General features: G+C 41.5%; 1 protein-coding gene across 4 annotated transcripts in view; it reads right to left on the reverse strand.

The window, feature by feature from the left end:
- NIN (ninein) overlaps positions 1 to 22,190 on the reverse strand; it is a 230,668-nt gene that overhangs the window by 84,280 nt on the left and 124,198 nt on the right. For all 4 annotated transcript variants that reach the window (XM_077466782.1, XM_077466784.1, XM_077466783.1 and 1 more), the window contains exons 7-15: positions 18,385 to 18,531; positions 16,800 to 16,967; positions 15,187 to 15,323; positions 12,516 to 12,656; positions 9,475 to 9,649; positions 8,010 to 8,120; positions 4,408 to 4,497; positions 4,168 to 4,306; positions 516 to 637 (exon numbers count right to left, since the gene is read on the reverse strand). In XM_077466782.1, the coding sequence (XP_077322908.1) occupies positions 516 to 637; positions 4,168 to 4,306; positions 4,408 to 4,497; positions 8,010 to 8,120; positions 9,475 to 9,649; positions 12,516 to 12,656; positions 15,187 to 15,323; positions 16,800 to 16,967; positions 18,385 to 18,531 (1,230 nt within the window). The remainder of the gene's footprint in view (positions 1 to 515; positions 638 to 4,167; positions 4,307 to 4,407; positions 4,498 to 8,009; positions 8,121 to 9,474; positions 9,650 to 12,515; positions 12,657 to 15,186; positions 15,324 to 16,799; positions 16,968 to 18,384; positions 18,532 to 22,190) is intronic.

Genomic DNA, 22,190 nt, shown 5'->3' on the forward strand with positions numbered 1-22,190 from the left:
TGGTGCCCCTACCCCCCACATGATACCACAGTGCCCAGGGCAGCCGTCACTCCAGCCCACACCTTGTCCCGGCCAAAATTTTAACCACTAAAAGCCCCCAAAACATAATAAATTCACATATTAGGAATAGGCTTCCAAATGCAGAAAGGCCAACTACACCGGGACACAGATCCTCTCTGCGGATTATAAGCTGCTAAATGTATAAATAGCAATGCACAGTTAAAAATAAATAAATAGTAATAAGAATAAAAAAAATAATATAGAAAAAAAATAAATTATATATATATATATATATATATATATATATATATATATATATATATATATATATATATATATATATTTTATTTATTTTTTTCCATGCGGTTTCCATCTTTTATAATAGAACAGTGCATGAAGCTCTCACAACCATCCACAAACACAACAGACTGTGGAAGATCCTGTAACAGTTTCATCCAATTGGATCTTTAGCTTCCTACCAAATTGCTATAACCCTGCCCAACAATATCGCATACTTTGTTTTCCAGTTCCAGTGTCAATTTCTCGACCTCCCTCTGGTGTTGCTCCCGCATGTGCTCAATGGCCATTTCTGCCTCGATACTCATGTTTAGAGGAGGACAGTCTTCAGAACCAATACCTGCAACAAAAGAACGCTCCTTACAAATACAACCAATTGCAATATATATCTTTTATAGTCATTATGAAGCAACTTGGTCGTGGGTCTATTCATTTTTGCAACATAAACAAGAGCCCGTCACCTCTGGATGTATGCAGAATTTAAATATACAGATTAAAATTATAATTAGAAAGACACTTATGCATGACTTTATTTGGCCATTTGTTACTTTAGCTGAATCCAACCAATTAGTTTGTGAGGGAGAAGGGATCTCACCGCTCCAGGAGCGCACATGCAGGCTGTAAACCAGAGGTCTCAAACTGGTGGCCCTCCAGCTGTTGAAAAACTACAAGTCCCATGAGGCATTGCAAGGCTGACAGTTAAGAGCAAGACTCCCAAAGGCAATGGCATGATGGGACTTGCAGTTTTGCAATATCTGGAGGGCCACCAGTTTGAGACCCCTGCTGTAAACTGTTCTCTACGGCTGGGAAGCCACAGGTGCTGGCTATTACCGCTAGGAACAGACGAAACACAAGCTCTGGACTGCCGCACTCTTCAGAAAACCACATCACAGCTCAACAAACACAGCGAACAAGGAAACATTTCGGACGTTTCGCACTAGCTGTAGTGCTTAATCATAGCAACCATAATCATTGCTATGATTAAGCACTACAGCTAGTGCGAAACTTCAGCGATTTTTCCTTGTTCGCTGTGTTTGTTGAGCTGTGATGTGGTTTTCTGAAGTGCGGCAGTCCAGAGCTTGTTTTTCGTCTGTTACCATTTCGTTTGTGTTCAGAGGTCATCTAGAGTAACATTTGCTCCCCTATAAAATAAGCTTGAGCTCAGGCGTTATCTCCCAGCTTGATCATGCAGTGGTAGGTCTGCCAATGTATGTAATGAATATAAACATCCCGGTTTTCCAAAATAGTGCTTTTATCAACAATCTGAATGGCCAGGGCAGGTGCAAGAGATCCAAACTTTGGATAGAGACTTTAACCACTTCCCGACCGGCGCACGCCGATGTACGTCGGCAGAATGGCACGGGCAGGCAAATAGGCGTACCTGTAAGTCCCTTTAAATTTGCCTCTCTGCCATTGCGAGCGCGCGGCACCGGTGGTGCGCTTGCGTGCCGGTCTGGACCCCCGTGAGTCCGGTCGCGGGTCCCGCGGACTCGATCGCCGTGGGCATACCCGCGATCATCTCACGGGGTGGCTGAACTAGGAGATGCCGTTGTAAACAGCATCTCCCCGTTCTGCCTAGCACCAAGTGACGCGGATCTCTGCTCCATGTGATTGGAGCAGAGATCAGTGTTCACTAAAAGAAAGCCCAGCCCCCAACCGTTAGTAACACACCCCTAGGAACACTTAACCCCTACACTGCCACCCACTGGTTAACCCCTTCACTGCCAGTGTCATTTACACAGGAATCAGTGCATTTGTATAGCAGTGATTGCTGTATAAATGACAATGGTCCCAAAAATGTGTCAAAAATGTCCGATGTGTCCGCTGCAATGTTGCAGTCACAATAAAAAATAAAAAAAAAATCGCTGATCGCCGCCATTACTAGTAAAAGAAAATTAATCAAAATGCCATAAAACTATCCCCTATTTTGTAGACGCTATAACTTTTGCGCAAACCAATCAATAATCGCTTATTGCGTTTTTTTTTACCAAAAATATGTAGAAGAATACGTATCGGCCTAAACTGAGGGAAAAAAATTGTTTTTTTTATATATTTTTGGGGGATATTTATTATAACAAAAAGTAAAAAATAATGATTTTTTTTCAAAATTGTTGCTCTATTTTTGTTTATAGCGCAAAAAATAAAAACCGCAGAGGTGATCAAATACCACCAAAAGAAAGCTCTATTTGTGGGGAAAAAAAGGACATCAATTTTGTTTGGGAGCCACGTCGCATGACCACGCAATTGTCAGTTAAAGAGTTAAAGCGACGCAGTGCCGAATCGCAAAAAGTGGTCTGGTCTTTGACCAGCAAAATGGTCCGGGGCTGAAAGTGGTTAAAAGTGAATGTGATCAAACTGTTATTTTCTGTTTTGTCCACTAGAGGGAACCCCTCCACCATGCTTATACTAGGTTAACATGTTAAAATAGTTAATTATTTCAATGTATCTGTCATGTGTCCATTTAATTTAAATTTCTACCATCAATAAACGTTTTCTTCTTTTTTTTCCTTTGTAGGCACAATCTGAATAGAAACATTTAGTGAATGTTAGCTACTCGTCTATTTTAGTTAGGATTGTGAGAAACAACTTTTGCTTCTTGTGAACATTTTTAACCACTTGCTGACCTGCGGTCTGCAAGTGGTTTCCTGGGATTATCAGCCATAACCCCTATACCATTTTTTTTTTCTGCAAGTGGCCAGCTTTCTGAGGAAAAACCAGCTAACCCCTGCCCCGCCCCACCCCCACCCCAGCTTGACGGTGTTTCTCAGGCTTATCGTTTCTGCTGGTTCACCCAAGAAACGATCCAACAGTGTCGCCGGGTGGCACCATAGGTGATCAAAGAGTTGATTTTCTGATCAACTCTTTGGTTTTATAGAACATTGAAAAAAAAAAAAAAAGTGTGGCCGGTATGTCCTTAGATACGTTGGCTTCATCTATTCCCCTGATGAAGCCAATGTTTTTGGCGAAACTAGTAGGGAAGAGTTGGCTTGCTAATTACCATCATTCTACTGGTCAACAAAATATTGTTATTATCTACGTTTTGTGACCAAATGCTTTGTATTCGTGGCTCCCTTTTTTTTAACTATAATTGTATAAATAAAATACTTGTTTCTATTATATATTGATGCAGAGTTATTCATGGCACCGCAATAATATCCTCCCCGTTGCTCTCTATTTTATAGAACATGACATTTTTTGCGGGTCAGGCTGGAAGAAATTTTTTTCTTTTTTTCTTTTTTGGAGATTTGGGGTCTTTTAAAGAGGACCTGTTATCCATATTTCTATTACAAGGAATGGTTACATAGAATGCATGGAGGTAAAAAAAATCTAAATAAAAAAATAAATCACCGTGCTTTTACAATCACTTTAACTCCAGGAAAGCACCTACAGTACATGCACACATACATTATAATATATATATATATACACACACACACACACACTATATATATATTTCACACACACACACTATATATATATATATTTCACACACACACACTATATATATATATATATATATTTCACACACACACACTATATATTATATATATATATATATATATATATATATATATATATATATATATATATATATATATATATACACATATATACACACACACACACACACATACATACACATACATACATACACACACACACATACATACAAAAATACAGACGTAAACTGTCAAATGATTTAAATCAGCTTATTGGAAAATGAAGGTTTAGTAACAGACCGAGTCATTGCTTTCCTTTCCACGCGTTTCAGCAAGTTCCCAGTCACTGATCAATGCCCCGTCACCTGTAGTTCGTCCATTATGGACCATAATGAGCTAAAACGGTCTTCAGCCTGCACATTTTTATTACCTTGGTCACATTCAACCGAGTTTCTGTTATCCATTTCATCAAATAAAGAATTCTTCAGGGAGGACCGAAAACCTCGCACACCTTGCGAACGGTATTCTTCCAGTTCCAGCTGCAGCTCATCAATACGATCCTGCAGCTCCTGAGCGGGTGAAAACAGGAGACATCATTTCAGAATAAATTGCATAAGATTCGTCAGCAAAACGTGCAGGTGTAATCCCATGATTAATTGTGCCCGCTCACCCTGCGCTGCCTCTCGTACTCATTGCGTAACTGCAACAACTTTTCCTCATGGCGGAAAAATTCCACGTAGCTCGGGTCCAAGTCTCCAAACTGCCAGACAAAGAGAAAACCATAGTTTGTATAATAAAAGGAACTGTCCGCACTCCACAGTGCAGGAGATTCACATGGGCATCTTCCATGACAATCTTGGTCTAGGACTGAAACAACTAATCGATTAATCGACAACTAATCGATTATGAATTAGATTACTATTTTCATAATCGATTAATCGGCCAGTAACATAATGGGGTTAAAAAACAAAACAAAAAAACAGCCCTTCAAATTTGCTATGTACCTACCACAGGGTGGTCCTGGAGATACATTACATAAAACACATGCCGCATCCCGATATTTGATTTTTACTAAGAAACTCAACGAAAATTGTTGACAATTGTTGGACTTTTTAGGCATAAATATAGATATAACAAAAAGAGGGGAGATAAATTTAAAAAACTATTTTTAATTCTAAAAAGACAACAAACAAAATCTCAATGCCTCAGAGCGTAATCCTTCACTGTCTAGCGTATTTGTAAGTACATCACATTCTACATATATTCCCATAGGCATCCAACATAGGGACATCAAGGAACAAATAACCATCAGTACAGAAAATAGTTTATATAGACAGTATGTCACATAAGAATCGGCTCAGAGATACTCAAGTGCTCTACATGTTTCGCGTTCACCATAACGCTTCATCAGGAGCTTATCATTTTTATTCCCTATGGATAGCCAGAAAAAGAAAAAAAAGAGGCGTCTCTACAGGGATAAAGTAGTATTGTAGCCAGTGTATCCTATATAGAGAAGCCCAAAAGGAAGCGAGAACTCCAGAAGTATAGGGCAGGAAAACCACAGCAGCCCTGGTGTGAAGCTAGGAGAGCATGGAGGGGTGGCTTTCCTCTCCCCCTCCACCTCAAGGACAATTCAGAAACCATTGGGAAATAGCTGGAAGATTACGGGTTATTTAACCTTTTTCCTGCCCTATACTTCTGGAGTTCTCGCTTCCTTTTGGGCTTCTCTATATATGATACACTGATTCTTATGTGACATACTGTCTATATAAACTATTTTCTGCACTGATGGTTATTTGTTCCTTGAAGTCCCTATGTTGGATGCCTATGGGAATATATGTAGAATGTGATGTACTTACAATACGCTAGACGCTCTGATGCATTGAGATCTTGTTTGTTGTCTTTTTAGAAATAAAAATTGTTTTAAATTTATCTTCCCTCTTTTTGTTATATTTATGCCTAAAAAGTCCAAAAAAATTTGCCCTTTATAGTACAAAAAGAGCAAATCACTACTGTAAATATTACTTTCCCTGTTCTACAGTAAAAAAAAAAATGAACCCCTTCCAGTAGTGATTATCTGCTTATTTTCTACTATAAAGGGCTCATTTTCATTTTTTTAACCCCATTATGTTACTAAACGTCTCAGGCCTGGTTCACATCTGTGTGTTTATTGGTGCTTTTTGCACATGGTTTCCTATGGGACACGTTCACATCTGAAAGGGTCGGGGACTTTTAAACGCACAATGGTGTTTTTATTGGTTCAATATACTTCAATGGAGAAGCTGCAGAAAAGCATGGAATGCATTTTTGCAGCAATTTTTGTTTTTTAATCTGCCACAAAAAAAATGCAAAAAATGCAAATTGCAGTAAAATCACGTGCGCAAAAATCAAAAAACGCACAGCAAAAACCGCTGCAGAAACAGATCAAAAGCAAACTGTATAGGTGTGTACAGTGCCTTATGCTGGCCTCACAGATCAATTTTCAGATGAGAATATTCAGACGAAAAATCTTTGTACATTCGCTGAATGAAAGAATTTTGTTTGAAATTTTCACTTGTTTTAACATTCTGTTTTTAAAATGAATAATTTCTGAATGAAAACCACATCCACTGTCTGAAAATTCCTTTGACTAAGTTTTCTATTATTTCCAAATTTTCCCTTCACTGTGGTTAAAAATGAACATCAATTTGACCCAATTTTTTTTTTTTAAGGTTATTAACCGATTAATCGAAACAATTAGGCTCGGTTCGCACAGGGGGCGACACGAGGCGACACGACTTGCCGTGCCGCGACCTGACAAGTCGCCCCCGTTCTGTACTACGGAACCGTTCTAAGAGGAGCGACTTGAGTCGCTCCGACTTAGAAAAAAGGTTCCTGTACTACTTTTGGGCGACTTGCATTGACTTCTATACAGAAGTCATTTGCAAGTCACCGCTGAGGTCGCGGCGCGGCAAGTCGTGTCGCCTCGTGTCGCCCCCTGTGTGAACCGAGCCTAAAATCGGGCAACTAATCGATTATGAAAATAATCGTTAGTTGCAGCCCTAGAGAGTTTACACAATAAAAGCTGCTAACACACAAAGTTCAAACACAAATTCAAATATAAAGTGTAGCGCTAAACAGTGGTGAAAAAGAAAATCTGTACAAAAAAAAAAAAAAAAAGACAAATCCCTAATCGTGTTGAAAAAGATAAAGGGTGGCAACAGTGACTTTAAATCAAAGATAAATGTCCACTGGTATCTGTCCACTTTAGAGGGCCTTATCTTCCAGCACCAATTTTCAAACACAGTAGATCTTGCATCAAACTGCATACAGACCAGGAGGATGGGTACTCTTACCAAGAATGTTGGACACATCTACCATACGGTAATGCGTCATGCGAGCTTGAAAGGCTGCGATAGCCAAGGATGGTGGGTGTCCAGCTGGATGATGGTGTCCCCCCCACGAGATAAGTTGGATCCACGTCCACTGCGGTCAGAAATCCACGATTCCAAGCTGGCGACTCAAAGGTAGATAGACAGCCAAAATCAATTTTTCAAAGCTTAGTCCAAGACAGCTCATCGGAGGCCAAACATTGGGGGGGGGGGGGGGGGGCTGGGAGGATACAGGGGCGCTCCACATAGTATAGGTCAACCAATGAAGGTTTATTAAAAAATATAAAAAAAAAACACCATAAAAATGATGGAGCATAAAAATCATGCCCCAGTAGAAGACTTTGTAGTCGAAACGTGTAGGGCCAGCGTTTTCTGCTCCCCATATTGCTTTTATTTATCACATGATTTTTATGCGCTATCATAATTTTTATGGTGTGTTTTTTTTATATTTTTCAATAAACCTTCATTGGTTGACCTATACTATGTGGAGCGCCTCCATATCTTTAACCCACCCTGTGTTTGGCCTCTGATGAGCTGTCTTGGACTAAGCTTTAAAAAATCTATTTTGGCCGTCTATCCACCTTTGAGTCGCCAGCTTGGAATCGTGAATTTCTGACCGTAGTGGACGTGGATCCAACTTATCTCGTGGGGGGGCACACCATCCAGCTGGACATCCACCATCCTTAGCTATCGCAGCCTTTCAAGCTTGCATGACGCATTACCGTATGGTAGATGTGTCCAACACTCTTGGTAAGAGTACCCATCCTCTTGTCTGTATGCGGTAGCAGACCTTGGGCATGGCTTGGTAAATCTGCCTTAACAGAATGCCTTGTGATGTAGTGCTCTACAGGCAGCAATGCTCTTTCCATAAACTTATTTCACATTGAATAGTGTTCCTGACCTTTTCCCTCAGTATGTTGTCCAGACTTCTCTGCAGCTTGGCTGTCAGGGCTTCACACTCCACCAGCTTCTCTGTGGTCTCAAGTAACTCATTCTCCATGCGGGTGTTCTCCTAGACAAAGAAATTCCAGCCTGTGACAAACATCACTATAGTGCCATTATGGCTTCCAGGATCCCAATAAAACCGATTTATCTGCTCCACCTAAAGCATGAGAACTATAGTACCAATTATCTACTTAAGGACCGTCTCATGTAAATATAAGTCGTTTTTTTCAAGAGGGATATCTTGGTAACAGCAGCAGCTGCTGCTGCCACAACCGAGGTATCCCTCTTTACAGGAGGCGGTCCTGTGTACGATAACAGTGGTCTACGCGGTGGGTTCGCCGCGAGATCACCGTTATCGGTAGCGGGAGAGGTGCCACCCCCCCGCCTCTCTCCCGCGCCCTCCACCGCTTACCGGAGCCGTCAGTAGCGGCGGAGGCGATCGGGTCCTTTTCCTAGCTGGGTATGGAGACGAGTGAGGCTAAGATGGCCCCCACCCATCTCTATACCATAGGAGGGCGGTAGCGACGTCAAAACATCACTTCCGCCCATACCTCTTAAAAAGGTATATTTTTTCCAATGTAATTTTTTTAAATTACTTTTTTTTATTGCATTTAAGTCCAAATATGAGATCTGAGAACTTTTTGACCTCCCCAGACAAGGGATGTTTACATTCTTTGTAATAGGAATAAAAGTGATCCATTAAATTATAATTTTTTTTTAAACCCCCCCCCCCCCATCCCGACGAGCTCATGCACAGAATCGAACGCATACGTGAGTAGCGCCCGCATATGAAAACAGCGGTTAAACCACACATGTGAGGTATCACCGCAATCGGTAGAGCGAGAGCTCCTCTGTAACGCTCTGTAGAATTTTTTAAATGTCGCTTATGGAGATTTTTGAGGGTAAAAGTTTGACGCCATTCCACGAGCGGGCGCAATTTTGAAACGTGACATGTTGGGTATCAATTTACTCGGTGTACCATTATCTTTCACAATATATAAAAAAAAATTAGCCAATTTTACTGTTCTTTTACTGTTCTTCAAAAAAGTGATTTTTTTCCCAAAAAAGTGCGCTTGTAGGACCGCTGCTCAAAAACGGTGTGAAAAAAAGTATTGCAATGACGCCATTTTATTCTCTAGGGTGTTAGAACCCCCAAACATTATATATTTTTTTTTCTAAGTAATTTTCTAGCAAAAAAAAAAAACATGTTTTAAACATGTAAACACCAAATCTGAAAAAGAGGCCTGGTCCTTAAGTGGTTATGAACAATAAGTCAGAGAGTCTTCCATTCAACCTGGGTCTCTTGGACAACAGCTGGAGGTGCTGTCTGTATCAATCTGCTATTGCTAAATGCTATTTTTTTGGGGGGGGGGGTGATGACAACATAAGTTTTTAACGTCAGAAAATGCTTCTACACCTACCTTTATAGACAAGGTCAGTCGGTCTCGAAGGTAATTCTCATCCACTTTGACTTTCTCCAATTCCTGTTCTAGATCTAGCCGCTGCCGATTTGCTTGCTGAAAAATCTGCTCTCTCTCTTTCCTTAGCTCACCTTTTAGAGCAGCTGTTCTCTCTTTGTACTCCTCATCCAGTTTTCTGCGGACAAAAGATAAGATGGGGCACAAAGGTTTGTAGATCTATACCTCAATCATGCACAGTGTATTGCCTTCAGAGAACACAGCGGACTCCCCCCTGCCTTCTTAAAAGCTTTGACTTCAGATAGGTTAACCAGTAAGCTTTCCAGTTGTCTTAAAGTGGTTGTAAACCCTTACGAACCACTTTGACCTACAGGTAAGCCTAGATTAAGGCTTACCTGTAGGTCCAAGAAATATCTCCTAAACCTATATAGTTTAGGAGATATTTGCCCGAAGACAGGCATGCGCCGTAGACAGCGGTGCGCAGGCGCACTGAGCGCGGCATTTCCAACAATGGAGATGCTGCGCGTGTTGGCTCCCGTGCGCATGCGCGGGAGTGACGTCATCGCGGCTCCACCGAATGACAGCGGCGGAGCTGCGAGACCACCCAAAAGATGGATGCGCCGGACTACAGGGGACAGCGGTGACATCGCTGGCTCCTGTGTCAGGTAAGTGACACATAATGGGCTACTATGTGATGCGATGCATAGTATTCCATTATGCTTTGCCTTTGCAGGGAATGAAAGAGGAAGTAACACCCATCAGGGTTTACTTCCTCTTTAAAGGACTTGTGTTCAAATTCATAGTTATTACATTTTTAGCCAAGGCTAACTCAATGGGGATCCAGGTGACTTAAAGAAGCTTCCCTGACTTTTGGGCTAAGCAACAGCTGCTACCATACCCAGTTATTTGCAAGGCCCTTGTCACGGTGGCATTCTAGTTGCCCAGCTGAACCCAAAAACGAATTTTTAGGTCGCTAATATTCAATCCCACTACAGTCTTTGAAATCTCAGGAGCATTGGAAACAGATGCTAAACTGCCTTTGGAGGGTCCACATAAAAACTTTAAGCAATCACTAGAATGCCACTACAAAATCCTAAACCTAAAAGACAATGTACAATGAATGATGGTGCAGCTCAGTCCTCAAATAGGAGATTTCTTAGCCACAGAAATTGCCAATGGGATTTAGAGTTGCACCGAAAAAACAAATTCACAAAATTCTTAAAAAAAAAAAAAAATTTTTTAGTCAGATACATAATTAAAATCATGTTCAAATACCATGAAGGATATGAAGATATAATAATAGGTAGTTGTAGGATGACATACACTATATCACCAAAAGTATAAGCCCTTGTACACACGGTTGGACATTCCGAAAACCAAATCCGTCAGATTTTGTCCGAAACTGTTGCATTCACACAGTCGGACAAAGTTGTCAGAAAATCCGATCGTACTTAACGCGATGACGTTATTTCGTTAGGACGGGACTACGTTCAGGCTAGTAGCCAATAGCTTTGGTTTAGGAATTTGATCTGAGCATGTGTGGCACTTTGTCTGATCGGAATTCTCTACACATGATCGGACAAAGTCTGATCGGATCATGTTGTCGGAAAATTTTATAGGCAAGTTGGAAAACTTGGTCCGTCGGATACTCCGACGGAAACAGTCCGATGGAGCCCACACACAGTCGGATTATCCGACAACACGGTCCGATCGGACACCTTCCGTCGGAATGTCCGACCGTGTGTACAAGGGCTTAGGACCGCTGCCTTTACATGCACATTAAGTTTAATGGCATCTTAGTCCGTAAGGGTTCAATATTGAGTTGGCCCACCCTTTGCAGCTATAACAGCTTCACCTCTTCTGGGAAGGCTGTGCACAAGGTTTAGGAGTGTGTCTATGGGAATGTTGCCCATTCTTCCAAAAGAGCATTTGTGAAGTCAGCACTGATGGGGACATGAAGGCCTGGCTGACAGTCTCCGCTCAAATTCATCCCAAAGGTGTTCTATCGGGTTGAGGTCAGGACCAGGCCAGTCAAGTTCCTCCACCTCAAACTCGCTCATCCAGGTCTTTATGGACCTTGCTTTTATGCACTAGTCCAAATCATTTGGTGGTGGGGGGGTAGTGGGTGGTTTATGGTGTGCTGATTATGGTGGGGGGGGGGGGGGGTTGTTTTCAGAGGTTGGGCTTGGCCCCTTAGTTCCAGTGAAGGGAACTCTTAAGGCGTCAACATACCAAGACATTTTTGACAATTTCATGCTGCCAACTGTGTGGGAACAGTTTAGGAATGCCCCCTTCCTGTTCCACCATGATTGCGGCACCATTGCACAAAGTAAGATTTTAGATAGATAGATAGATAGATAGATAGATAGATAGATAGACAGATAGATAGATAGATAGATATAGATATAGATATAGATATAGATATAGATATAGATATAGATATAGATATAGATATAGATATATATATATATGAGTGAGTTTGGGATGGAGGAACTTCACTGGCCTGTACAGAGTTCTGACCTCAACCCGACAGAACACCTTTTGAACGAATTAGAGTAGATACTGCGGGCCAAGCCTTCTCCCCCACATCAGTGCCTGGCCTCACAAATGCTCTTCTGGAAGAATGGTCAAACATTCCCATAGACACACTCCTAAACCTTGTGGACGGCCTTCCCAGAAGAGTTGAAGTTGTTATAGCTGCAAAGGGTGGGCCAACTCAATATTGAACCGTACGGACTAAGACTGGGATGCCATTAAAGTTTAAGTGCATGTAAAGGCAGGCGTAATACAGTGCACATGCATCTGGAAACACGTTGAGTGTCAGACTATCAACCTGGCTATTTCCAGATGCATATAGGTCACCACACAACCATCTATTCATACAGTTCATGCCATTTCAACAATATTTTAATTATGTAGGTAAATAAAAATTAGATCTTTTTTTTTTAAAGAATTACGTGATTTACTGTTTTTTTTTTTTGGTGCAACTCTTTCAAAGTCCCTTGGGTCATTTTTGTGATTGAGAGGACACTACAAAAACCTACCTAAGGTTGTATTCATTCAGTCGCTCAATAGCTGCATGATGGTCATCCACCTCCAAAGCCATGAGATTCTTCTGTTTCTCATTCTTCTCCAAATCCAGGCGGAGCTTTTCCTTTTCTCTAGCAGTCTGATCAACCCTCTCCCTTGAAAATATGGAACAAAATGATAACAAAGTGTTAATAACACCATTTTTTTTTGTTCGCATCCTCCCCTGCAGAGTAAGGACTGCCAAGAACTCTTTTAAAGAAAGTAATAGGTATTCTTTATGGCCGGCTGTGGAGACCATCACATAACTGTCCACGGAAATCTACAAAATAGTCGGCTAATCCAGAGATAAAAGGCAGCTTAAAATTAAAGGCCAAGGTTGACTCTTCCGCCACCACCTCCCGGTGAACAGTGGGGATGCCAATTACACAGAAGTAAAATCTTAACCGTGAAAAAAAAACAAAAAAACAAACACTTCTCTAAACCACCAGCGGCATCACACAGAGGACATCTCCATGTGCTTGCAAGTAAAGGCAGTGCTATTCATGCTCCTAACCTTCAAGCATATGAATCTGAAAATACAAAGCTACCCTTGTCGAGAGTCTGGAACTGCCATCTTCTGCCCAGACTAAACTTTGTTACTGGCTGGTGAGGCTGCCCATGACAGTCATGGGTCAACGAGGCCCAAAAGGTGACGGAAGCATGGCCAAGATCTACACCAGAGAAGCTAGCTGATGGACTTGCCACTGAACTGTGGGCACCTGCAGTGGCATCACGCAAGATCCGTTTTAAATTCTATGTAAAAAACAAAAAGAACAAAAAATGTAATATATAACAGCTTACCAATCCTTAAATGTGGTGGTATTATTTAGTTTTATGCTTTTCACCTGGTGATCCTGCCTGTCCTAGGGTAAGAATCCTTACTGTACTGTATCTAAGGAGGTGCAGCATGGTCAGCTTTGGATGCTCTCCTGATTCAAACTAGAAACACCCCCCTTCATCCATTGCATAAGGAGGACAGGTTTTATAGTTTACAGATAACATTGTCTAAGATTTCAGTTCAATACACAGAAGTTACAAGGATACTGGACTTCTATCAGGATCAACATGCATTTTTCTGAATTAGCAAAAAATGTAATAAGCCTGAAAACGAATGCAGCCACCACATCGAAGGACTGATGAGCCGTTCACTGTTTTCTTTTTGGCTTTAAGGACCAACAGGGAGGTTTCAACAGGGCTAGATTCATTTTAAAGGAAAGGTTGGAATTTTCATGTCAGATGCCTGTACATTTTGACCCGAGTTAAAAAGAATAAGGCCAAAGCTTTTCCGGCCCTGCTTCTGTTATGGATCACAGGAGTAGTTTGTTCTTTAGTCCTGTGACCCATTTTCTGCCGACAGTAGGCTTAAGCGCACTGCTGGCTGATGTCACTCAGCTGGTTCAGGTTCTGGAAAGACCCGGACTTTAAATTCACCGGAAGCTGGCTCAGCCTTTCAGCGAGCCACTGATAGCCTGAGCCAACCATTCCCACCCCCTCACCTGGGCACTCCAGTGAGCTCTGATGGGGAAGAGCAGAGAGCCGGTGACTGCTTGTATACAGTTCTCTGAAGACTGAGAACTGAGTGATCAGTGGTCTTTGATCGCTTAGTTCTCAGTCTTAGAAGCAGCAGGGGACCAAATGCTGCATTCACCTTTTATTTTTATAAACCCCATTATTCCCTTTTAAATCACCAAAGGTAACCTTTTCATGCATATTCAACATATGACAATTTTTATAGTTTGATTAAAAAGGAAAAATATCCAGTATTTGTGAATCTTGAGGTTTCAACCCTTCAAATAAAAATGGCCTACTACAGGGCCTGAAAATTACTGTAACCACCGTGGCAATGTCAGACCATGGATGGCTCTTCCTCCACTTCACCAAGGGCTGGGCACTACTGACCAATTTAATTTCAGAATCCAGTGCAGGTATTAACAAAGTGACTGGAATCTTTCAGAAATTTTCCAAAAGCTTGAAATAATCCAAAGATTATTGAAGGCGGGAGTCCATAATAAAGAATATAAGGTAGAACTCTACACAAACAACTTTTGCTACAATAATCACGCTCAAACCTCCCACAGTATAGTTCCCTCTATTAGATGCCCTCACATATAGCCGGTGAGATTTAACCCAAGTCCTCTGATCCCAGGTTGGCATGTACCCACGCCAGCTCCTTGTAATAACATGAGATGATCTCACAATCAAGCTCTGCTGTATGCTGTACAAGGACAGCAATAGGTGGATATCACCTCAAAATCAGGTAACTACACTGCTTGCATTTCAAAAATAGTTCATGATGTCCTAATTAAAGAGCAACATTAATTTGTGTTTTTTTTTAGAATCGGTCTAGAAATCATATTTAACCCCTTAATGCTGCCTCTTGGCAGTCCTTTTAGTGGATTTTAATGCCTGGGAGGCAGAGTGGCTCTGTATAAAATGCAGCAGTTGGGTGTTAAAGTCCACCCTTCTTGCCACCACATACATGTGCCAGCTACATGGATGGCAAGAGGTTAAAATACATAACAAAGTTCTAGACAAAAGCAGAGAACTTCCTCATCCTGACAGTTCATATTCTTAGTTTCTTGTGAAGAAACTTCCTATTCTCCAGCTTATATAAACCGCCCACAAAAGCGAAAGAAGTGAACTTACAGCAAGTGCCTGATCTCTGAGCGGAAGCTGACAAGGGCTGCCTGGTAGATCTCATTTTTGGTGACCAGAAGTTCATTTTCCAGCGTCATCGTCAGCTCTGCAATATTGATTTTACCTTCTAAATTGAAATCCAGAGCCTGAAAAGAAAAAGGGAAACAGCGATTGGTCCACAAGACAGTTTATTTTTATTTTTTTGTATTTTTACACTTTGGGGGTCTCCTCTGTAGAACACTTAACAGGGAAAAAAAAAACAAAAAAAAAAAGGGTGCCATCTTGTATGTCAAATACAGGATATGTGATAGGGCAAAATGAGGAATAAACAAAAATGTTCATACGAGAGTACAAGGAACAAGATTGTGGGCAAGTGAAAGCAATGTTTCATTTTAGCATAGACAAATCAATAAATTTGACAACTTCATGCCACCTCCTGGCAGCCCTTTAAGTGGGTTTAAACCGGTAGTAAAACTGCAACTATTTTCAGATCGCAATACACACACACATATATATATATATATATATATATATATATATATACATATACATACATACATACCATACATATATATATATATATATATATATACACACATATATACACATATATAATTTTTGCGGTTTACGAGGATTATGGCTGAAGACATCAGGTTTAGGAGATTTTTTTTTATTGTACCTACAGGTAAGCCTCATTATAGGCTTACCTGTGGGTACAAATGTATAAAAAATTTTTTATATATATCTATATACACACACATATACATACATGCGTACGTGTACACACATACACACACACACACACACAAATGTGGTAAAAGAAAATAAATGTGCTATAAATTATCAACAAATGCTGCAACTCAGATTGATATACAACACTAAACCTATAATAAAAACAAACAGCACAGCTCCATTTGTTTTTATTATATATACACATACAAAGCCTTTACTACCACTTTAATGCCCGGGAGCATGGGGCTTCTCTACCACATGACTGCTGTGATTGGTTCTTAGAGCAGTGACAATTTCCCCCCTTTTGTGACATAATCAGGAACCAATCACACTGGCCCTTGATCAGTAGCATCCCCAGATCAGTTGTAGGTGGCAACTGTCAGCATGCTCTTCGTACACAAACTCGGCCACCGTGGACACATGTGCATGGCAACTATGCGTTCAAAGTCTACCCTATTTGCCACCACATATGTGCTTTGTGGTTGGCAAGACGTTAAACCAAGGGAGGGGGAAATTCCTCTTAAATGTGCCATCTATCGATACAGCAGACTGGAAGAGGGCAGCAAAGACAGAATATAGGCGTTTCTATATATTCCATGTTCTTCTATGGGTAGCTGCAGACTATTCACATGGAGTCTTACCATTAGCCATAAACAGGACTTACTCCAGCAACATGCCCTTCCACCACCTCTCATTACTTACCTGCCTGCTTTGAGGCCAGTGTGGCTGCAATAGATATCTCACTATATTTTAATAAATAATAAACACGGTGTGCTAGATTAGCATGCCCCTTCTACAAATTTACCAATTATTACATTTGGGCTGCAACCAGTAGATGGACTTTTTGCATATTGAACTCCTGGGCATAATACATAACAAAAGCAACCAACCTTGAGGATGGCCTGACTGTTGTCCAGTCCTTCTTCATGCCACATGTCTATGATGTCCTCCACGCAGCCATAACCTGTACCATCATCAAATTTGGAGAACAGTCGAAGGCCAATTGTCCCAGACATGGCAGATGGAGTCAGTGTTCGTCTTCCACTTTCATCATATGGCTAGAATGAAAGAAAACATATATCCGAATTATAAACCTGCACATTTCAAGAGGTAAATTGCTCCATCAAAAATGTAAAGTAGTGCTGGGGTTTCCTGAAGCCTGCTAGCAGTTTATACAATGTGCAGTCCAGCAGTCCCATTTAGATCTGTACAGAGCGTCCTCCTCAAACTGGAGGTTGCTTTAAAAAAATATATATACTATAATATATACATATATGCAGACATACATAGCCGCCTTAAGGTTGCTGAAAGCTTTGCAAATGCCTTGTTAAAGAGGAAGTAAACCCTGATGGGTTTACTTCCTCTTTGGTTCCCTGTAAAGGTAAAGCATAATGGACTACTATGCATCGCATTGCATCGTAGCCCATTATGTGTCACTTACCTGACACAGGAGCCAGCGAAGTCACCGATGTCCCCATCTTCTCGTGGGTCTTGCTGCTCCGGCGATGTCATTCGATGAAGCTGTGATGACGCCACTCCCGCGCATGCGCACGGGAGCCACCACTCGCGGCATATCACAGTTGACAGCGGCGCTCTCAGTGCAGCTCAGACAGCGATGCCTGTGTTTTGGCAAATATCTCCTAAACCGTGTAGGTTTAGGAGATATTTCTTGGACCTACAGGTAAGCCTTAATCTAGGCTTAGCTGTAGGTCAAAGTGGTTTGTAAGGGTTTACAACCACTTTAATGCTTGCAGTCCATGTGAAAAAGGCCAAAATGCGTCACGTTCTTAGTAAGATTCTGGGGAAGCAGTATAAGTAAGGAAGTATAAGGAAGTAAGTATATTTTAATATTAAAACCCAAGTTTAGGGGGGAAAAAAAGCTTTTAGAAATAAAACAGCACAAGGGATGGTACTTGCATCTTGTCCCTTGTACTAATAGGGCCTTCAGCTGCGGTATGAACTGACACCATAGGAAAAAACAAAAAACATTTTGCCCTGTCCATGTATTAGCCCTTGTACACACGGTCGGACATTCCGACGGAAAATGTCCGATCGGACCGCGTTATCGGATAATCCGACCGTGTGTGGGCTCCATCTGACTGTTTCCGTCGGAATATCCAACCGACAAAGTTTTAGAGCTGGGCTATAAATTTTTCCGACAACATGATCCGAATTCTCTACAAACGATCGGACAAAGTGCCACGCATGCTCAGAACAAAATTCCTAGACCAAAGCTATTGGCTACTAGCCTGAACATAGTCCCGTCATAATGAAATAACGTCATCATGTATTGAACGATCTGATTTTCCTACAACTTTGTCTGACCGTGTGTATGCAAAATCCGACGGATTTGGTTGTCGGAATGTCCGACCGTGTGTACAAGGGCTTAGAGATGTGCTTGCAATGGCTGCCAGCATTGCCCCAAAGCATCAGGTGTCATTGTAACTTTTTATTTTTTTAAAAGACTACTTTTACCTGTAGGGAGAAGTGCCTCTTCAACTGTCGATAAGGGGTGGAGGAAGATGGCGTTGGTGGTTTGGTATTCTTACACACTTCATAGAAAAAATCCTGAAGGCTCATGGTTTCATCATGGTTAACATTCTGCACCGCATCTTCCAGGGCCTGCAATATACAGGAAGCCAACTCAGACATGTAGCATAAAACCCCAGTCGACTTTCACCAACTTGTGACATTTTAACAAGCCACCTCTAGGGGCCAGTACAGAGCAGCAAAGAGATTGCAAATGCATCAAATTCAAACCGATTGAAAAGCCGTTGTTTCCAGAAAGCAAAAGCTGAACGTACCCAGACCAGAAAGCAAAAGCTTAACTTCAGCTATATGTACTTTTTTCTGCCAAAGCTCCTAAACTCAACTCCATAAAAGCCCTGTGTGTCCATGAACCCATAGGGGTTTATTTACTACTGTAAGTGCAGTCGCTGTAGATCTAAAGGGGAAGCTCTGAAATGAGGGGGAAGTGCTGGTGATTTTATCATCCAATCATGTGCAACTAAAAATGCTGTTTTTTATTTTCCTGGCATGCCCCCCTCAGATCTACAGCGGCTTTACTTCCAAGTGCACTTGTAGTGCAAAGTGGATTTGCCTTTAGTAAATCAACCCCCCATAGTCTTCAACCACTTAACCCGCGGACCAATTTGAGGCCAAAGGACCAAGCCCCTTTTTGCAGTTCGGCACTGCGTCACTTTAACTGACAATTGGCTCCCAAACAAAATTGGGGTCCTTTTTTTTTTTCTACAAATAGAGCTTTCTTTTGGTGGTATTTGATCACCCCTGCGGTTTTTATTTTTTGTGCTAAAACAAAAATAGAGTGACAATTTTGAAACAAATAAAAAAATGCAAATTTTTTCCTTTTTGCTATAATATCCCCCCAAAAAAAATATAAAATTTTTTTTTTTCCCTCAGTTTAGGCCGATACGTATTCTTTTAAATATTTTTGATAAAAAAAAAAAAAAAATAGCGATTGATTGGTTTGCGCAAAAGTTATAGCATTTACAAAATAGGGGATAGTTTTATAGCTTTTATATTGATTTTTTTTTTTTTACTAGTAATGGCGGTGATCAGCGAGTTTTATTGTGACTGCGACATTATGGCGGACACATCGGACATTTTTGACACCATTGTCATTTATACAGCAATCAGTGCTATTTGAATGCACCGATTCCTGTGTAAATAACACTGGCAGTGAAGGAGTTAACCACTAGGGGGCAGTGTAGGCTTTATGTATGATGTTATGTTTTGTTTTTTTATTGTAGGGGGCGTGGCCTGGCATGTGATGTCACTGATCGCCCTTCCCTATAAAAGGGAACAGATGATCAGTGACAGGCTCACTAGGAAGCACGGGGAGATCGGGTCTGCTGGTCCTGTGGCCACGGTCACGGAGCTCAGGACCGGGTCGGGAGCGTGCCGCCAGCGGCGCGCTCCCGACCCACGGCTGGGCACTTAAAAAGCAACGTACAGGTACGTGCTTGTGCCCAGCTGTGCCATTCTGCCAACGTATATATGTGCAGGAGGCGGTCCTTAAGTGGTTAAGCAGCGTTTAGGAGGTGCTGCAGTTAGGGGAGGTTCAACCTCCCTCAACCCCCCTTCTCCTGAACGTGGAAGAATCCATACAGTGGAGAAGTGCATCACTGACAGGATCACTTCGTGAAATTAAAGAGAAAAAAAAAAAAAAAACACTAAAGGCTCACCATAGACGGATTGAATCTTAGCCCTTGTACACACAGTCGGACATTCCTACAGAAAATGTCAGATCGGACCGTGTTGTCAGATAATCCGACTGTGTGTGGGCTCCATCGGACTGTTTCTGTCGGAATATCCGACCAACAAAGTTTTAGAGCTGGGCTATAAAATTTTCCGACGACATGATCCGATCGGACTTTGTCCGATTGTGTGTAGAGAATTCCAATCGGACAAAGTGCCACGCATGCGCAGATCAAATTCCTACACCAAAGATATTGGCTACTAGTCTGAACGTAGTCCCGTTGTAACAAAATAACGTCATCACGTTCTGAACGGTCGGATTTTCCGACAACTTTGTCCGACCGTGTGTATGCAACAGTTTCGGACAAAATCCAACGGATTTGGTTGTCAGAATGTCCGACCCGTGTGTACAAGGGCTTACAGCAAGAACCGGCCCAGATTCGAACAGTGTATGGGCACGCTAATGCCGCGTACACACGACTGGACTAGGTCCGATGGTCTTCTGACGGACTTTCTGAATGAACGGACTTGGCCACACATGAATGGACTAAGTCTGTTCGAAAGTCCGTTTAGTTTTGAACGTGATGACGCAAAACGGGACTAAACAAGGAAGTTCAACAGCCAGTAGCCAATAGCTGCCCTTGCGTAGTATTTGATCCGTTGGACCAGCACACAGACCAACGGTTTTCACGATTTTAGGCCGTCGGAATATAGTCCGTCGGATACATGTGAAACACGTTCTACTTCAAGGTCCATCTGATTTATTTATTTGAAAAACTATTGGACTAGCCCACACACGATCGGATTGACAGACGGAATGATCCCATCGGACCTAGTCTGCCGGAAAGTCCGGTCGTGTGTACGCGGCATAAATGTACCACGATGATCAATCAACTTGGGTACAACCAGTTTACTGGATTGAGTTGCGACTATTGCTAGCGGCTGCTACAGCCACTAGCAATAATTACCGTCTCTTCACCGCCCCCCCCTCACCCCCCAACAGACGGGATTCCCCTGTCAGCACGGTCTGTTGATGGGGGAACTGTGCAAATTTCCTGCAGGTTGCAGGAAAGAAATTTGCACCGTCTATGGCCTACCTAAGGCAGCGACCACATCCTATCCAGTTCCCGACCGGCGCCAGACGATGTGCGTCGGCAGAATGGCACAGGCAGGCAAACTGGAGTACAGGTACGTCCAGTTGAATTTGCCGCCCTGCCATCGCGTGCCGGTCAGGACCCCCGTGAGTCCGGTCGCGGGTCCCGCGGACTCGATCGCCGCGGGGATACCCACGATCGTCTCAACAAGTGCAACAAGTGACACTGATCTCTGCTTCCTGTGATTGGAGCAGAGATCAGTGTTCACTAACACACAGCCCAGTCCCCCACAGTTAGTAACACGCCCCTAGGACGCACTTAACTCCTACACTGCCACCCCCTGGTTAACCCCTTCACTGCCAGTGTCATTTACACAGGGATCAGTGCATTTGTATAGGACTGATTGCTGTATAAATGACAATGGTCCCAAAAATGTGTCAAAAACGTCTGATGTGTCCGCCATGATGTTGCAGTCACAATAAAAAATCGCTGATCACTGCCATTACTAGTAAAAAAAAAAAAATTATATATATATTATATATATTATATATATATATATATATATATATATATATATATATATATATATATATATATATATATATATATATATATATATATATATATATAAATAATTTTTTTTTTAATTATTATTATTACTAAAAAAAAAAAAAAAAGTTGTTTAAATGTTTAAATGTTTAAATGCCAAGTGTCTATTTTGGTTTCAAAAACAGCTGCGTTTGCAAGTTTGTGTTTTGGTCCAATTTGTAAACTATGCTTTTTTTTTTTTGTAATAAAAAAAAATTAATAAAAATGCCATGAAACTATCCCTCATTTTGTAAACGCTATAAATTTTGCGCAAACCAATCAATAATCGCTTATTGCAATTTTTTTTTTTACCAAAAATATGTAGAATACGTATCGGCCTAAACTGACGAAGAAAAAAATTTATTTTTGGGGGGGATACTT

This window comes from Lithobates pipiens, unplaced genomic scaffold (assembly GCF_037356315.1).
Source record: "Lithobates pipiens isolate NorthernLeopardFrog02 unplaced genomic scaffold, aLitPip1_a1.2 Scaffold_37, whole genome shotgun sequence".
Classification (NCBI taxonomy): Eukaryota; Metazoa; Chordata; class Amphibia; order Anura; family Ranidae; genus Lithobates; species Lithobates pipiens.